This window comes from Pseudonaja textilis, chromosome 5 (assembly GCF_049901715.1).
Source record: "Pseudonaja textilis isolate UNSWEBS1 chromosome 5, rPseTex1.2, whole genome shotgun sequence".
NCBI classification, from domain to species: Eukaryota; Metazoa; Chordata; class Lepidosauria; order Squamata; family Elapidae; genus Pseudonaja; species Pseudonaja textilis.
The window spans coordinates 22330370-22349044 of record NC_141994.1 but is presented as its reverse complement, the minus strand read 5'-3'; the positions used below and the strand labels follow the sequence as shown (position 1 = coordinate 22349044).

At 41.3% G+C, this 18675-nt stretch overlaps 1 protein-coding gene across 6 annotated transcripts in view; it reads left to right on the top strand.

Moving 5' to 3' along the window:
* Nucleotides 1-18675, top strand: part of RELN (reelin) — a 357738-nt gene that overhangs the window by 212588 nt on the left and 126475 nt on the right. For all 6 annotated transcript variants that reach the window (XR_015743791.1, XM_087934256.1, XM_087934254.1 and 3 more), the window contains 3 exons: nucleotides 2194-2430; nucleotides 15564-15756; nucleotides 16973-17085. Coding sequence is in view for 5 of the 6 variants with exons in the window: in XM_087934256.1 (XP_087790382.1) it covers nucleotides 2194-2430; nucleotides 15564-15756; nucleotides 16973-17085 (543 nt within the window). In the remaining variant the exon portion in view is untranslated. The remainder of the gene's footprint in view (nucleotides 1-2193; nucleotides 2431-15563; nucleotides 15757-16972; nucleotides 17086-18675) is intronic.

The window sequence follows — 18675 nt, the reverse complement described above, 5'->3', positions numbered from 1 at the left end:
GGCACAAAGCTGACCCACACAGAGAAAAAGGCAAAGCAGACTCTCCTGCCAAGACATTTTTTTTTCGTCCCAAATAAGAGCAAGATGGTGCTTGCTTTAGTTCCATTTATGAAATCCAACTTGATTGACAGTTGAGTCTGTCTTCAGTGGGGGGTCATGACTTGACGTCGTCAAAAATCCCTAGCAGATAACGACGAAGATGTAAAAGCATCTGTTTGTCAAGATATCCATCCCTGTTCTTCCAGGAACAATCTAAATGAGGGAAGAAAGAAATAGTTCCAGGACAGAAATTCAAGACCATGTACAGGCGATGTATTATTCATCCTGGGCACTGCTAAAAAGCTGCTGAAAATCTTAACAAATATTGTCTTTAGCCCTGATGACAGACTGAGGTTTTTATTGCAAAATAAATCTCCCCAAACATACAAGCAGGACAAGAATAAATGAGTTAAAATGTAGTGCAATGTTGAATAGTGAAGATAGCAGAATAACAGAGTTAGGAAGGACCTTAAAGGTCTTCTAGTCCGACCCCCTGCTAAGGGAGGAAACACTCTACCATTTCAGATAAATGTTTGTTCAGGCTCTTCTTGAAAACTACCAGTGTTGGAGCATTCACAACTTCTGGAGGCAAGCCATTGGTTGATTGTTCTCACTGTCAGAAAATGCCTCCTTACGTCTTCTTGATTAGTTTCCATTCATTGCTTCTCATCTTGCCTTCTGGTGCTTTGGAGAATAGGTTGACCCCCTCTTCTTCGTAGCAGCCCCTCAAAAATTGGAACAGTGCTATCATATCACTCCTAATCCTTCTTTTCATTAAACTAGGCATGCTCAATTCCAGCCACCATTTTTTATCTTTTCTTTAATGCTCTTTATATCGGATGATTAACCTGGTTAGAAATACAGCCTGAGACATTTAAGAATTCCATCTTTATCCTCATTTCCCCTTCTCTTGATCCCGGAAAATTCAGTTCTTAATCTCTTAAAGGTGTGATGGTGAACCTATGGCATGTATGCCACAGGTGGCACACGGAGCCATTTGTGTGGGCACACGAGCCCCGGGCAACTTACCTCACTGCGCATGCATGTGCCTCCCAGCTGATTTTCGGCCCGTTTGAGGCCTTTTTCGGCCTCCCAGAGGCTCAAGGGAAGCCTCTGCAGCCTTTGGAGGCCAAAAAACAGTCCTGTTTCATCACTTCCTGTATTTCCGGAAATACTGGAAGTGACGAAACGGGCCCTTTTTTCGGCCTCCAAAGGCTGCAGAGGCTTTCCTGGAGCCTCTGGGAGGCTGAAAAAGGCCTCAAACGGGCCGAAAATCAGCTGGGAGGTGCAGTGCAGATAGGGGGGCAGCGGAGGGGGAATCATGCATGCATGTGCGGGGGGCATGGGGGGATGGAGTGCATTGCCTTCTGGGTGCTGGCATGCAAGCGCACACGCACACGCACGGGCATGCAATTTTTGGCACAGGAGCCCAAAAAGATTAGTCACCAACTGCCTTAAAGTTAAGATTGTCGTATTTGGGCTGAAAAAAAAAAAATCTAACCAGGAGATGGCATAAATGGGTTCAGATTTTCTTTGATCTCTTTGCTACCATCTAGTGGATAAAACCAATTATTGCTGTTGTAGTAGTAACAGTCTGCTAAAGACAAGAGCGCCAGTTTGATGTAGTGATAATAGTAATATTAGTAGTTGATTGATAAAATAAAATATAAAATGAAATGAAATGAAATATGCAGTACATAATTTAATTCTGGAATAAAATAAATAGAGGAAATAAAGTGATAAAACACAAATGTGTTAATACAAATAGGCAGTAATCAGGTAAATGAATCTCCCTTGCAGGATGACTCAATTTGTTCAGTGTATCATTTTCACTTACCTTGTGTAACAGTTCTGTATACGATACAGGTAGTCCTCAATTTACAAAAGTTCAGTTAGTGACCATTTGATGTTACAATGGCACAGAAGAAAATGCCACTAATTTAACAACCACAGGGCTTCACTTAACAACTGTGTCAAGGAAGGTCAGGAAAACGAGGCGAAACTCACTTAACAAATGTCTCACTTAGCAACAGAAATACGGGGCACAATTGTGGTCGTAAGTCAAGGACTACCTATAGTATGAAGAGTGAGAATCATCTTCGTGATTTCTAGACCCTTTTCATTAATCCAATTTCTTTATTTTTTTAAAAAAAGAATAATTTCCGTGGAATTGCCAGAAGATGCAAGACAGTTTGGCATTCAGTTCCGGTGGTGGCAACCATACCATTCTTCTCAAGGCGAAGATGTTTGGGCCATTGATGAAATCATTATGACCTCCGTGCTTTTCAATAGCATTAGCCTGGACTTCACCAACTTGTTGGAAGTTACTCAGTCCCTTGGATTCTACTTGGGGAATGTTCAACCATACTGTGCCCATGACTGGACACTCTGGTGAGTGAGTCTCCCCTTTTTTTTTAAATCTTTTGCTCTGGGTAAACTTTTTGTTTCCGGATTATAATTCTTTAAATATTTCCTTGGGTAATATGTTGTGTAGCTCATGACCGGTGGCGGGATTCAACCGGTGTAACCAGAGATGGGATTCAGCAGGTTCTGACCAGTTCTGGAGAACCGGTAGCAGAAATTTTGAGTAGTTCGGAGAACCGGCAAATCCCACCTCTGACTGGCCCTGCCCCCATCTATTCTTTGCCTCCCACTGAGTCCCAGCTGATCGGGTGGGTCTTCTTTTGTTGCCCTGCACAGGAGAACGGAGCTGGAAAGCAGGTTAGTGGGGTTGGGGAAGGAATGGGGACTTTGCAGTATCCTTCCCCTGCCACTCCCACCAAGCCACCAAGCCCATCAAGCTACGCCCACAGAACCGGTAGTAAAAAAATTTGAATCCCACCACTGGGTGCGACAACCATTTTGGTGAGTGTGCGCAGCATTTGAAACCCACCAGTGATGTTATGCTACCGGTTCGGCCCAGTTCTGCCAAGCCAGTAGCGGCAATGAGCAGAGGAGATCGAACCAGTTCTCTCCACTGCTCTGCTGTTGGGCCCACCCACCTGCCCGGGCTCCCATATTCACTTTTATCTTCTGCTTTTGAAGCACAGCTGCTTTGCGCGGCATAGAAGAGTGCTGTGCGGCAGCTGCTGAAGCGACTGGGAGAGTGCAGGCTTGAAGGAGGTGAGTCAAAACGCCTCTGTGCCTGCGCAAAGTGCATGTTTGGCGCATGCATGCATGCAAAATGTGTGCATGCGTGCAAAGCGCGCCCACCAAGCCACGCTACCTGTACTGTCTTTCGAGGGAAAGGCTGCAAATCTTTTTTTAAGTGAGGATCATGAAGGCATGAGTAAGTAATGAGTGGCGCAGTGGGCTAATTGATTTCTGCAAATGATTCTCTTCCTAGTTGTTCATTAGAATTTTCCCCAGGGTTCAAACATGAACGACAATTGTCTTCGGTGACCTGTATGTAATAAGGGGTAAATTTAACACGGTGATGCAATGTGAATTGTGAATGTAATTTATCTTGGGTGTGCGTTCACATAGTTTCTCTGCTTGTAACATTTTGGAAGATTCTCCTGAACCGATCACAGATTTAAATGAAAGAATAATTAACTGTGTTGGTTTTCTTCAGATAATTGATTCATGCAAATTAAATCAGACTGATGGGTTTCAACATGACATCTTTTAAAACATGATTAATGAACAATTCTTTGTTTTTGTTATCTGCTCGGTTGAGCAGGACCTAAGCAATTCACCCAGACATAAGCAATTCTGTAAATTCTGGCATAAATATGATCCTGAAATTCTTATTTAGTTTCTTTTGTTGGAATTAATGGCTTTGAAAATGCTTAAGTTTGGTTCAGTTGGTTGCGAGCTGAGTTCAGTTAAAAAACAGTTTCTCCTTGGAATACCAAGTTCAATATTGTTGGGGGGCAATATGCTGGCTCTGTAAACTGCTGATAGGATCGCCAACATGATCACTAATGTCCAATGATGGATATGGAAGGAGGAGGAGGAGGAGGAGGAGGAGGAGAGGGCTGTAAAGCACTATGAAGCGGTATATAAATCTGAATGCTATCCTTCCCTCCCTGCCTCCCTCCTTCCTTCCTTCCTTCCTTCCTTCCTTCCTTCCTTCCTTCCTTCCTTCCTTCCTTCCCTTTCTCATTCTCCTTCTTGGTGGCACTGAGATTAGAATGCAGCATTGCAGGCTGACTCTGCCCATTACCAACAGTTCGATCCTGACTGGCTCAAGGTTGACTCAGCCTTCCATCCATCCGAAGTCAATAAAATGAGGATCCAGATTATTGGGGGCAATAGGCCGACTCCGTAAACCACTTAGAGAGGGCTGTAAAGCACCCCCGAAGCGGTACATAAGTCTAAGCGCTATTACTATTGCTATCATAAAACAGTTTATGGCATTGTCTGCTGACATTTGACTGCACTACACAGTTCTACGTCAGCGATTTTCATGGCATCTCTGAATATTTCCCAACTTTTCCAGGTAGGAAAAGTGAACGTAGGACAGTGGAAGCTCTGTCACTTTTGAAGACTAAGGAATCTGGTCAGGAACGATCTCTAAAAGGATGACCCAACAGGTGGCCAGGAGCTGCTCTTCTGGTTTCCATCATGCACGTGCATGCACACATTTTGGCACTCAGCTAATTCCTCTTTTAACTCCACCCATTCTTTGTTCTGCCAATCCTTCTCCTGCACAATGGTACACAGTTATTTAGAATAGGATAGGATAGGATAGGATAGAATAGAATAGAATAGATAGAATAGAATAGAATAGAATAGAAAATATGGAATGGGATGGGATAGGATAGGATAGAAAAGAAAATATGGAATGGAATGGAATGGAATAGAATAGAATAGAATAGAATAGAATAGAATAGAATAGAACATATGGAATATGGAATAGAATAGAACAGAACAGAACAGAACAGAACAGAATAACAGATTTGTGAGTGACCTTGGAGGCCTTCTAGTCCAACCCCCTGCTCAGGCAGGAAACCAGGGGTGGGATTCTACCAGTTTTCACCTATTCGCTAGAACCAGTTGTTAACATTCTAAGCAAAGGTTGAAATATTGTGCTAGGTTTGTAGAATGCTGCTATTTAGGACAAATCTGCAGAAAACTTACTTCTCATTAAAAATAAGTTTTAAAAATAAGCCTTTGCCAAAGTACAGTTGAAAGAGGTCTTGGTTCAGATATCAAGGAGTCAGGCACAATAATAACCCTACACTGAATTTACCAGTTACAACTAAACTGCTGTGAGAAGCTGCCGTCACAATGATTACAGAAGAAAACGCTTCAATTAACTCAAAGGCCTAAGAAGTAATATTTAGGGTCTTTCATTAACAAGTACATTTTGAGCAGCCTGGTGGTTTGATTTGTTCCTCATCTCTCAAACTGAAAGGAATTGACTTGGCTGTGAAAACATCACAGAATGTGTTCTGGCACTAATAGCAAGGCTGTTGAAACAGCATTAACTACTTTAAAAGAAGAACAGTGGAATTACTCACCGCTCATTAAAATGAAATACGATGGCCAGATTTGAACCGTTTGCATCAAAGAGGTCAGATAAAAAGCTTTTGACGCCCCCTCCCCCCATGTTGATATGTTAGATGGGCAAAAGAGGCAGAGCCCTTCATGCTGTCTGAACTTGGTTGTTTGTTTGCAGATGTAACATCATCAGAAGAGAGTGGGGTTTGCTTTCAAACTAGCTCGATACCCGTGCTTCACTACAAAACTATGTGGTCGGGCTTAGTTTTGGGGGAGGAAAATAAGGGGAAAAAATTCTGCCTCTTGACTACCAGCATCCATCAGTATTGATCTGCCTAGCATCCTGTCAGTGTGTGAGAGAGTTGAGAGCTATTTGGAAAGTGAAACAGTATTTGCTCTCTGAGCAAGGAGACAGCAAGGAGCCTGGGCATGTCTTAGCTCAGCTGTTCTGTACTAAAGCTGCTTGGTGCTGTGAAACTAAAACTGAAACTGAAACTCCTCTGCTTGTCTTTTGCATTTTGGAAGAGATTCCTTTTCCAGTTGGGAGGGGGAGTAGAACTCCTTAGCATCAGAGCGTGTTAATAATAATATAGGAAATACTAATACTCTGATGGTCATTTGGAAAAAATCCTTTCTTAGTGAGCACCTAGAAGCCAAGAGGAACATATGTGCCAAGTGTCAAGTTTGTAGGCTTTACGATTCTGGAGATTTTGTGAAGATGCATGAGTGGTATTTTACTTTTATATATATAGATGGCTTGCTCTGTCAGCACTGATGGGAGCATTGTTTTCTTTTTGGTAGGTCCTTGATTGGTCTGCTGTTTACTGTTTGATAGTTTAACACCAGAATTAATGTAAGACCAACAATCGAACAGTAAATGACGCCCCGGTCAAGGAACTACCAACTCAGACAAGGTAATGAAATGCAAGCAAACATCCAAGCTCAGAAAGCATCAAGGACTCCACAAACCAACCTTAAGCTACAGAAAGTAAACCCTAGCTTGATTTTTACACGTACACCCAATATAAGCCCTACCCCCCCCCAAAATAAGCCCTAATTAAGACCCCCACCCACTCCAGAGTGGACAGGTAAAAATTTAAGCTAGGGTGGTGATAGGTGGGTGGAGCTGACCTACTACTTATTTTTAGACAGTTGTAGCCAGGCCTCACACACCCCGACACCTGCCTTGCTGCCCCAGTTTTTCTGCAGCTGGCAGGGCTGGCAAGGCTTTCCTGAAGGCCCCTCAAGCTGGTAACAAAGCTCAGGATCGATCCAGAGCTCTGTTATCAGCTGCAGAGGCCTTCAGGAAAGACTTGCTGGTGGCAGAAGAAGAAGTTCCTGAAGGCCTCTGTCAGTGAAAAGGAGGCCGGGGGCGACACACGCAAGTCAGGTTAGTCAGTGGGTGACATCCCCCGAAAATAAGACCTGGTGCCTTTTGTGGTCGCAAAAATATATATATAAGACAAGGTATTATTTTTGGGGAAACACGGTATTATCTTCCACAGGTAGTCCTTGACTTACAACAGTTTGTTTAGTGACCGTTCAAAGTTGCACCATCACTGGGTTAAAAAAGTGACTTATGACCATCTTTCACCCTTACAACCATTGTAGCGTCCCCATGGTCACATAGTCAAAATTCACATGCTTGACAACTAATTCACATTTATGACAGTTGCAGTGTCCTCGGGGTCATGTGATCCCCTTTTATGACCTTCTGAGAAGCAAAGAATCGATGTGGAATCCAGATTCACTTAACAACCATGTGGCTAACTTAACAACCGGAGCGATTCGCTTGACAAATTTGTCACACCTAGCAATTGTGGTTGTAACTCAAGGACTACCTGTATTGATATGTGAGGTGTAGTTTTGGTTTTTAGGATTTTTTTTTTAAAACTAGATAGGAAAATCAAAGTTATTTTCTTTTCTTTTTTCTCTTTTGTCTGTAAAAAAATGCCACAAATTGCAAGACACAATTATTCTGTAGTTTCTTCCTGAATGTTGTTTTTCTCACTGGTGTTAAACTGGCCAGAAAAACACTATGGACCAGATATGTAGATGTTGGGAGCTTTGTCGAATTCAAACCGCTGACCTTTCCACTTCTCCCTGGAATAGTTTTAACTGAGATCAGATCTGAGCAAACGCCTGGTTGTTAAATTAATTATTGTTGGTTTCTCCCAGCTGTGTATCCATTTGATTCTCATTTTCTAACGCCTGGCTTTCCATGCAGCGTATGGTGGCAGAGCATGGAGAGAGTTCTCGTGGGAACCCTCCGAAAATTGCTTTTTCATTAGAAGAACGGTAGTCAATATGTTATAAATCATTTTACAGCATGCCATCCTCAACTATGTTTTCAGGGGGAGAAATACCCCTCCCCCTATAATAATGATAGGCTAGGCCTCTTGTCGCACTCCTGGATTAGTACACCACAATCTCTTTCAGCGTCAAGTTTTTAGCCTACTCCTTTGGTAAAGATCGGGTTTGTTTTCTCATTCGTAAGATTTTCTTTCTCTTTAGATGTTTGGTATTCGTTATTTCATTCAACTACAAGAGAATTGGGGATATTATTTGTATGCAGCTAGCTGGATACCCATGCTTCCCTACAAAACTATGTGGTCGGGCTTAGTTTTGGGGGAGGAAAATAAGGGATAAAAATTCTGCCTCTGCCTACCAGCATCCATTGGTATTCATCTGGCTAATGTCCTGTCACTGTGTGAGAGAGTTGAGGGCTGTTTGGAAACTGAAGCAGTATTTGCTGTATGAGCAAGAAGGAGACAGTAAGGAGCCTGGGCGTGGCTTAGCTCAACTGTTCTGTACTAAAGCTGCTTGTTGCTGCTGTGAAACTGAAACTGAAATTCCTCTCTTCTGCTTGTGTTTTGCATTTGGAACGGGTTTCTTTTCAGGTGGGGAGGGGGACTTGAACTCCTTAGCATCAGAGCGCGTTAATAATAATATAGGAAATACTAATGCTCTGATGGTCACTTTGAAAAATCCTTTCTTAGTGAGCACCTAGAAGCCAAGAGGAACATACGTGCCAAATTTCAAGTTTGTAGACTTTACGGTTCTGGAGATTTCGTAACAATGCGTGAGTGGTATATTGCTTTATATAGAGAGATTATTGAGTGGGGGGCATATAAGGAATACACTTAAAAAGATAGGTCACCTTCTAAAGTTAAAGTGGCTGGATTGCACAGTGATCTTATACAGGTAGTTCTCGACTTAACGACCACAACTGAGTCCAAAATTTCTGTTGCTAAGTGAGACATTTGCAAAATGCATTTTGCCCCATTTTGCAACCTTCTTTGCCACAGTGATTAAGTGAATCACTGCTGCTGATAAGTTAGTAACTGTTCTGACCCAAGCTGGTTTCCAAGAGAGCAAACAGAAGACAAAGGCAGCAGCCCAACCTTTTAAAATTTCAATCTATGAATTCTGTTTCTTCATAGATAAAAGGCTGCTTCCAACTAATTAGCTCTGACAAAAAAGAGCCTTGCCAAGTTTTTGCAAGGCTGCCAAAACACAACAGATAAGAAATGGTTTACAATATAAGAGCCTTCAAATACCAACTGTAATGTCCACAAGGCTGAGTTTCAAAACGTCTTTGCCTTCTGCAAAGTATGTTCGTTCACAGCTAGCTTTTATCTTCTTGAAGGAGGGGACGTTATCTTGCAGCCTTACTCCCGAGTCACCCGTGCTGCTGCAACTTCTCTTTCCTATGAGCAATCCTGCATGCATGTGCACTTGGCACAGGATCCTCGGGAACCTCCTCATTGCTGCTGCCAGCCCCCACAATCTCTGAAGGCAGCAGTCCACTCCCTAATGGTCGTGGCCCATCATCGGAGTCTTTGCTCTCCTCAGCCGTCCGCACCTGCTGCCAGCAAACCACAACAGTAACAGGGTTGTTCAATGAATCTGGCTTCCCCATTGACTTTCCTTGTCAGAAAGTCGCAAAAGGGGAATCACATGACCCTGGATTGCTGCAACCATCATAAATATGAGTCAGTTGCCAAGTGTCTGAATTTTGATCATGTGACCTTGGGGATGGCTGCAGTGATTGTAAGTGTGAAAAAGAATCATAAGTTATTTTTTTCAGTCCTGTTGTAACCTCAAATGGTCACTAAATGAGTTGTTGTAAATCAAGGACTACCTGTATTTTATATATACATATATACATATACATATACATACACATACACATATACATATACATATACATATACATATACATATATATATTCTTAAGTTTTCGCGGGTACTTACATGTATGGCATTCAGCTTTGTTCGGGTATTTTCCCACGTCATTGTAGTTGTGCTTTTAAAGTTGTAGCAATGTTTCAGCAGAATCTCATCTGCCATCAAACGTTGCTACAACTTTAAAAGCACAACTACAGTGACGTGGGAAAATACTCCGAACAAAGCTGAATGCCATATGTAAGTACCCAAAACTTAAGAATATATATATATATGTATATGTATATGTATATGTATATCATTTAAAAGATGTCTATGGCTGCCCATCTTAAGCAACTCTGAGCAGTTTGCAACAACCATAAAACCAATAAATAAAACAATCGAAAAAATAAATAGAAACAGCAAAGCAATGAACAAAAACCCTACATCTGGGGTGTCAAACTCAATTTCATTGAGCGCCACATCAGGGCTGTGATTGTCCTCAGGTGGGCATGGCCAACTCGGTGGGCGTGGCCAACGTGATGCCACTCCTCAAACTGCTGGCATGTTTCCTCTTCGTGCTGGGTAGACGGGCTGAAGCCAGGCTGGCCCAATCTTTCCTCTTCACATTTGGTAGACCAGGATGGCCTTGAGGTCCGGATCTGGCCCATGGGCCTTGAGTTTGATACCCCTGCTCTACTCCATAAGGTCGCCCTCGGGATGCTCCAAAGCAGGCGCAGTTGCCAGCCTTCTATGTTTCTGTCCATGCAATCACAGCATCTTCGTTACAAGCAAAGTCTTAAGAGACCACCAAAAGGCCAGAAGGGTAGACATCTGTCAAACTGTCGGCAGGAAGGTGTCCCACAGGGTAGGGGCAGCCATGGAAATGACAGGTGTCCAAGGTCCTACTTGTTGACATGATTTCAGGGAGGGGTTCTGGATAGGATGTCCACCCTATCTGATATGATGAATTGGGTGGATATTAAGGAAAAGGGTCTTCCGACCAAGGCATTGAGACACCTAACAAACACGTTAGTCCTCAAAGCCTTTTTTTCTTTATTTCAGCAGCTGTGGCCTGTGCATGATGCATCCTGCCCGTGGGCTACCATTTTGACAGGCCTGGTCTAAATCCAACCTCTCTTGAATTCCATCCAGCAAAGAGCTCTTCCTAGTTACAACCAATTTAACCCAGAGAATTATAGATCTTCCCAGAACTAAAATGGGAGATTCTTGCATAGCTTTCCTGTTCCCATTGAAACAGTTTGTAAAGGGTCCCATGGAAGTCTGCCAAAGTCCTTCAGGATAAGTCTGATAATCACCCACCTTTATCTTCCTTGAAATGCTGCCAACAACTAAATTTCCAATTAGTTATACAAAGCCAAACTGAGTACAAATTCAACACAGAGCTTCAGGTTTCAAACTGACCAGTATGAACAAAGTTGCTTCCTGCAAAGGCTCATGTCCCTTTGCTCCTCTTTTATGTCTTATGGGAGGGCCAATCACCTCCAAGCCTTACTCCCGAGTCTCCCCTTTTGTCTTAACTGTTCTTGCCTTCTGGCAGCTCTGCACACACAAGCACTGGGAACAGCTGCCCTTGTTTTTCTGCCTTGCTGGTGTCAGATTCTGGAGTCTATGGACATAACACATAACTCCCAGATGGCCCTGGGCCCATCTCTGTATCGGATGCAGAACCCTCGTCCGAGTCCTCCGCAGACTCCCAGACTGGCCCATGTTCCTCCTCATTGTCCGACTCTGCTGCCATCTCTGCAGGCTGCTGGCAGACCACAACAAAGTGATCCTAGGAATAGCCAGGTCCTGTACCATGTAAGATTGGAAGTATGATTCTGTAGGAGAAGAGCAGGCAAATCCAGAAGGCAGAGTTAAATGAATCATCAGCTTAGAATCGCTACAAATGGTCTGGTTCACTGATGTCAAACTCGATCGTGACACATGACATATCACACATTTTTTTTGCCTTTGCGGAGCCAGGGTGGGCGTGGCCTGTGCATGATGCATCCTGCCCGTGGGCTACCATTTTGACAGGACTGGTCTAAATCCAACCTCTCTTGAATTCCATCCAGCAAAGTGCTCTTCCTAGTTACAACCAATTTAACCCAGAGAATTATAGATCTTTCCAGAACTAAAATGGGAGATTCTTGCATAGCTTTCCTGTCCCCATTGAAACCCACAAACCCTTTCAGATATGACACGAAAAACAAATCATACTTTGGTTTTTTTTAAAAAAGATTGAGTTTACTGCAGTAACGTGGCTTCTGCCTGTCACTTTAGTATGCTGGATTGGACCGAAGCAGTTTATTTGTATCCATATAGTTTACCAGTGTGCTTAAAAAAAAAAAATAGATTGCAAAGTGCAGTAATTGTAAAAGTCCCATTCTATGACTCACCAGTCACAATTACTGGCTGGCACTCACTCTGCTACCTTCCCAAGTGGCACAATTAGCGTGCAGCTTGCAGGTGAAGTGATTACTTTGAGAACACCAATGGAAGTCGATGAATTCTGAACATGCACATCATTTAATTAAATGCACAAGAACAAACCTGTTCCCCGAAGAATGTTAATATCCAAACCTCCTCTTGGTTCATTATTTCTGGAAGAGCATTTTGATTGCTCTTTCCTTTGATGGATGCAACCGGTATATTAAGCTACCTTCCCAAGGTCTTCGGATTGATTCCAAGCATATGTTTCTTCAGATGTACGAAAAACATATTAAAATTCGACAACTTTATAAGAGACTGGAAGCCATTTGTGGACTTTCCCATGTGTTAAATACAATAACAGATGGCTAACAGGGGGGTTTGAAGATTAGTGTAATGTTTGGGCTTACCTGTTGACTTCCTTTTTTAAAAAAAACATACATATTGTTATACATATTATTTAGTTGTTGGGTGGATTTGATTATTAGACGGCAACTTTAAATAAATAAGCAATAATAAACAATCGGGACACGGTGGCTCAGTGGCTAAGACGCTGAGCTTGTCAATCAAAAAGGTCGGCAGGTCGAATCCCTAGCGCCGCGTAATGGTGTGAGCTCCTGTTCCTTGTCCCAGCTTCTGCCAACCTAGCAGTTCAAAAGCATGTAAAAATGCAAGTAGAGAAATAGGGACCCCTTTGGTGGGAAGGGAACAGCGTTCCGTGCGCCTTCTTTGGCGTTTAGTCATGCCAGCCACATGACCACGGAGACGTTTTCAGATAGCGCTGGCTTTGTAACGGAGATAAGCTCCAGTCCCTAGAGCCAGAAACAACTAGCATGGATGTGTAAGGGGAACCTTTATCTTTAATAAAAAATATTAAATAAACAAATACTACTCATCTGGAATATTGGCTTATTTAATATAGCATTTTGTTTCAAAAGCTTACAACCATTCTTCATCAATTCTTTTTTCATCCCCGTAGGTTATTATGCACAGATAATTTTAATACTTCTGTTGTGTTGTAGACCTTATAGTAACTCTTCAACTCTTCTTCTTGCAATAAGCTTATTGGAAAGCTTATAATTATTTGGAGACCCAATATGTAAGGGGAGAGGAATTTTCATTGAATTTACTTTTAAGCTTCCAGCCAGGAAGAATTGTTTATGTTCAATGTTAGATCTATTGATATTTGGGTCGTTCCCCACCTCCATTTTTGTATACAATATTTTTTTGCTCATGGTTAGTGTTGGATATTCATTTTTCTGTTTTTCTGTTTTGTATTTTATTCTTGTTGGTAAAAGAAAATAAATCAAAAGATGTAATAAAATTCTAGCTGTGAAACCAGCAGGACACAGGTGCTTCGAAGAATTATTGGAGGAAGAAGGGTTGAAGACTTGTCCACAATGCAACTGAATTATATAGATAATCTGTGCATAATAACCTACAGGGATGAAAAAGAACTTATGAAAATATTATTTTTCAGAAAAGTCACTGCTGACGGATACTTGTTTTTCTTTTTGCCTAAGTCACTTTCTTTGAAAAAGTTAAAGAATTGGCTTCTGACACAGATTATGCCTTTTTTAGTTCTATTCTGAATAGAAAATCTATATAAAATTTGTTATTTTTTCTTCAACACTTGTAAGTACTGCAAATAAATTTAATAATGTATCCTTATGATCTATATTGATTGTTTCCTAGTATAATTTGATTGCTTATTGTACCCTATGACTATCATTAAGTATTGTACCTTATGATTCTTGACTCTTGATGAATGCATATTTTCTTTTATGTACACTGAGAGCATTTGCACCAAGACAAATTCCTTGTGTGTCCAATCACACTTGGCCAATAAAGAATTCTTTTCTGTTCTAGTAGGCTGACAGCTCATTCAGGACTTTGAGTTTCTAATGGCAGGTGCTTGATTTATAATGTCAATTCCTCCATCAGCTTGGGGAAGGGGTTCTTCTAAATTTGGGCTGTAAATTAGTTGTTAGGTTATAGGATAATAATATTATCTTTCTCTTCATAAGTCACAGTTTAATAACAGCTAAAGAGAGAAGCTTCATCTGTTATTCAGCTATTAGCTCATCTGAATAGCCTACACTGGGAAAATATACTATAAAAACTTGGCTTTTTGGTAAGCTCTGATAGTATTGTTTTGAGATAGCTATAACCTACCAAAATAGATGCTACATTCTTTCTTCTAGATCTGAAGACTTTCTCCTAAAGATTAGTTAAAAACCTGCTCTACCACATTTTTAAACTAGTTGGTAGGTCAGAGGATAACAATATTAGCTTTCTCTTCATAAGCCACAGTTTAATAACAGTTGGAGGCACAAGCCCAGTATAATCTAGGCTTCCTAGAAACCTAGTGTCAGGATTCTAGCAGTTACCCGCATTTAAATCATGAGTCTCAAGCCAAATTTCCAAAACTTCAAAAGGATTTATTGGGAGTTAACATGCCAGCACTGCCTGGGTGTAGCCGACTCTGAGACACATCACTCATTGTCACCCTTGACCCTGGTTTTCCCCCACCCCCTGGGTGTATTGTAATTCATATTCTCCAATGGGACACATCCATAGCCAAGAGTCATCAATCATACTCTCCAGCTAGAATTTTGTGGTGGCAGAAACTTCAGCCACCTAGTTACTATCTTTGAAAAATTATTTATGGAATGTAGTTTTGGTTTGCAAGCTGCCACACAACTCCCCCCGTCCCTTTCTGTTGGCAACTCTAAAAAGACCATAGAAATATTTTATGCATTGACACCCAGCTTAATTGTGGGCTAATGTTTAGATCGACAACCTCTGATTAACACTGCCTGAACAAGCTGCGTTGCTGGACTGAATAGATAAGCTGTTTTTTTTTCTTTTGATTAATTTCTTCCACTGATTTAAGCTGTTTAATGATAGGGCATGTTTAGTGGCAAGATAAAGGGGTTCCAAAAGTGCTTTTTCAAAAAGAACTGGACTTTCTTTGTTTTTCCTTGAAGACCTTTCACTTCTCAGCCAAGAAGCTTCTTCAGTTCTGACTCAATGGTAGAGGATGGAAAGATTTATATTCCTTGCAGTCCTCTGGTCATTAGCACTCTCTCTGAGAGTCATTGAGGCCACTTGGAGATTTATCTGTGCCCTCGGGGTCACCTGAAAAGTGCAAATGGGTGTGCAGCCTACTTGGAACTGCCAAAAGGACTGTGTTGTAAACTGGAGATAGATGATGTCATATCCCTCGTCCTCTGTTGAGGGAGGGCTCTTCAATTTTGACATAGATTGGCCTCTTTGAACCCCTCTTTCAAACCAGAGGTCTTCTCTGTCCAAAATGTGGACTTTGCTGTCTTCAAAAGAGCAGTCTTTGTCTTCTAAATGCGGATGGATTTCCAAATCTCGTCCTGATGAGTTTGTTCTCCTATGTTGTGCCATGTGTTTGTGAAGCTCCTCCATAAATGAATAGTTACCTCTTTCCCTATTCTTTTCAGTTTTACAGGTGATTCCAAGTTAGCTTCTAGTATGCGCTATGTAGAAACACAATCTATGCAAATTGGAGCATCATATATGATTCAATTCAACTTGGTGATGGGCTGTGGCCAGCAATACACACCCCACATGGACAATCAGGTGAAACTGGAGTACTCCACTAATCATGGCCTTACTTGGCATCTGGTTCAAGAGGTAAGTCTGATTAAAGGAGATATTCCTTCATAGAAAGCGTTTGTAATATATCTGTCTGTCTATCTGTCTGTCTGTCTGTCTGTCTATCTATCTTTATCATCTATCTATATAATTTATCTCTGTCTGTCTTTCTGCCTGCCTGTCTGTCTATTTATCTATTCATCTATCTATCTATCTATCTATCTATCTATCTATCTATCTATCTATCTATCTATCTATCTCTATCACCTATCTCTATCATTTATCTGTCTGCCTTTCCGTTTCTCTGTCTCTCTGTATCTGTCTATCTATCTATCTATCTATCTATCTATCTATCTATCTATCTATCTATCTATCCATCCATCCATCCATCCATCCATCCATCCATCCATCCATCCATCCATCCATCCATCCATCATCTAAAAGGTCTTCAAACCTGGCAAGTTTAAGGCTTGTGGACTTCAACTCCCAGAATTCCTGAGTTAACATGAGTGGAGGAAGAATTCTGGGAGTTGAAGTCCACAAGTCTTAAAGCTGTCAAGTTTGAAGACCCCTGATCTATATCATTTATCTCTGTCTATCTATCTATCTATCTATCTATCTATCTATCTATCTACCTATCTACCTATCTATCTATCTATCATGCAATACTGGAATAATAGAAAAAGCTGCATAAACATTTCACAAATTCATTTTAATTCAGAAATAGAGACTAATGGGGGAATTGTGAAACTGTAGAAATTGATTCAGCCAGAAGTCAACATACACTTATAGGTTTAGCTCAAATGTAAAGTTAAATCATGGTTATTATCTTTTCAAATTTCTGGTTGGATAGAACATTCTTGGATTATGGTTAGAAACAAATTAGAAATGTACGTTTCTTATTTGGTGCTAACTCTTGTTTATTATTGTCTCCCAAAAAAGCACATTATAATGTCTGTATTGTTGAACAAGTAAGTTTTCTTGATGATTTAGAGACACCATAGCCCCCAAAGTTAATAAATAAGAAACAGGTTTTCTCTGATCCCAAATCCTGGTATCTGAAATATAAAATGTTTGCAAATAATTCTAAAATTAGCAATCCTTACACAACATAATGTTACTTCAATGCATTTTCAAAATATTTTATTTGTGCAGAAACATCAAGTGGTTGCAGCAGGAAATTAAACAACGCTATAGTTCATTATAATGTCTTCATATTGATTTTCATATATTTGTGTTTGTATGTTTCCTTAAGGAATGCCTTCCAAGTATGCCGAGTTGCCAAGAATTTACACCAGCAAGTATCTACCACTCCAGTGAATATACAAAGTGGAGAAGAATCACTGTACTTTTACCCCAAAAAACATGGTAATAGTGTAATTACTTAGGTTTTTGAACATAGAAATATAGTCGTGTCTCAGGCTTGAATGCATATTACTTAGTAAATACATTGTTTGAAGCTAAAATAATTTCTTTTTTCCCCCTTGGCACAGACATTTGAATGCATCTCTTCCCTCTTATTTTTCTTCTGTTATTTATTTTTCTTCAAATGATGCCAATATTTTATGAAATATACCCAGGATGAAAAAAAATGAATAATTTTGGCAGATAAGCCAAAACTTTGGAAAGTTTTCAGGGTCTTATCAGCCATAGCCATTTCAGCCTGACGTTGATGGGGATCAGACTTTAACCTCTTGCCCTCTTCCCTTTTCCCTTTCTTTTGTGAAGGACTAAATGAATTCACAAAAGAAATCTGACCTTAACCATGTGAATGGATTTTGTGACTGTGATGACCCGGGGGATGGTACAAAGGCAACACAGTCAAATAAGTAAGAAGAGTCCTTTTAATACCTCCAACTTTGCCCCCAATATCCAGGTTACCTTCGGCTAGAGAAAAAACTCCCCCAAGAACAGTCTTTATGTGGAGGAAATTCAGTCTGAAAACCAAGTATATATAAATTGTAAATAAAAATCCACACAAACCACGCTGCAGCAATTAACTGGACAGGGCAGGATAATTCCAGACTTAAAAGGCCAGCAAAACACACACAGGCGCCAGGAACCCAGATAAGCCTTGACAATGATAGATAACTCAAGATTTGCTTCCAACAAGTTGCTTTGCGCAACCTCCCTTTTTAAACACAGTGTTCCCAGCTGCAGCTAATGGAGGGAATCAGGACCCTTCCCTCCCCCGTAAGCCACACAACTCATGTTGCTCCCTTCTCCATTCCTCCCTGCATGCCCTAGGATGAAGAGGGGGTAGGCCTAGGTCTTCCTCTGAACTCCCTCTCCCTTGTTCTACCTCTCCCCTGCTCTGCCCCGCTGGCCTTTGCCCTCCCCCAGTTTCTTCCACAGCCAATGGAGCCACACTCCCACTCCCTGTCAGCTGCTCCCCTCCGAATCAGATTCCGACAGGGGCATGACAGTGACCTTGAAAAATCTTGCATGTTCGGAGAGACCTCATCTGTAAGTAATGCACATGCTTCAAATTCAGATGGGAACCAAACCCCAAAGGCAACTGGACTTTCTTTGAGAACGTCTTTCGCTTCTCATCCAAGAAGCTTCTTCAGTTCTGAATGAATGGTGAAGAATGGAAGGTTCCACGCCCATTTGCACCATTCAAGTGACCTTGAGGGCCCAGATAAACATCCAAGTGGCCTCAACGACTCTCAGAGTGCTAACAACCAGATGAGCACAAAGAATATAAATCCTTCCATCCTCCACCCTTCAGTCAGAACAGAAGAAGCTTCTTAGATGAGAAGCGAAACCTCTTCAAGGAAAAACAAAATCAAGTTGCCTTTTGAAGAAGCACCTTTGGGACAACCACGGCCTGGATGACTGAGAATCCTCACAGACATTTGGGATCCAAATATTTCTCTATCCTCCTTTCCCTGTACCCCAGGAGTTCAGATGTCCTTGGCACGAATTGTCATGAATACCTTGTTAGTTTTTCAGCAA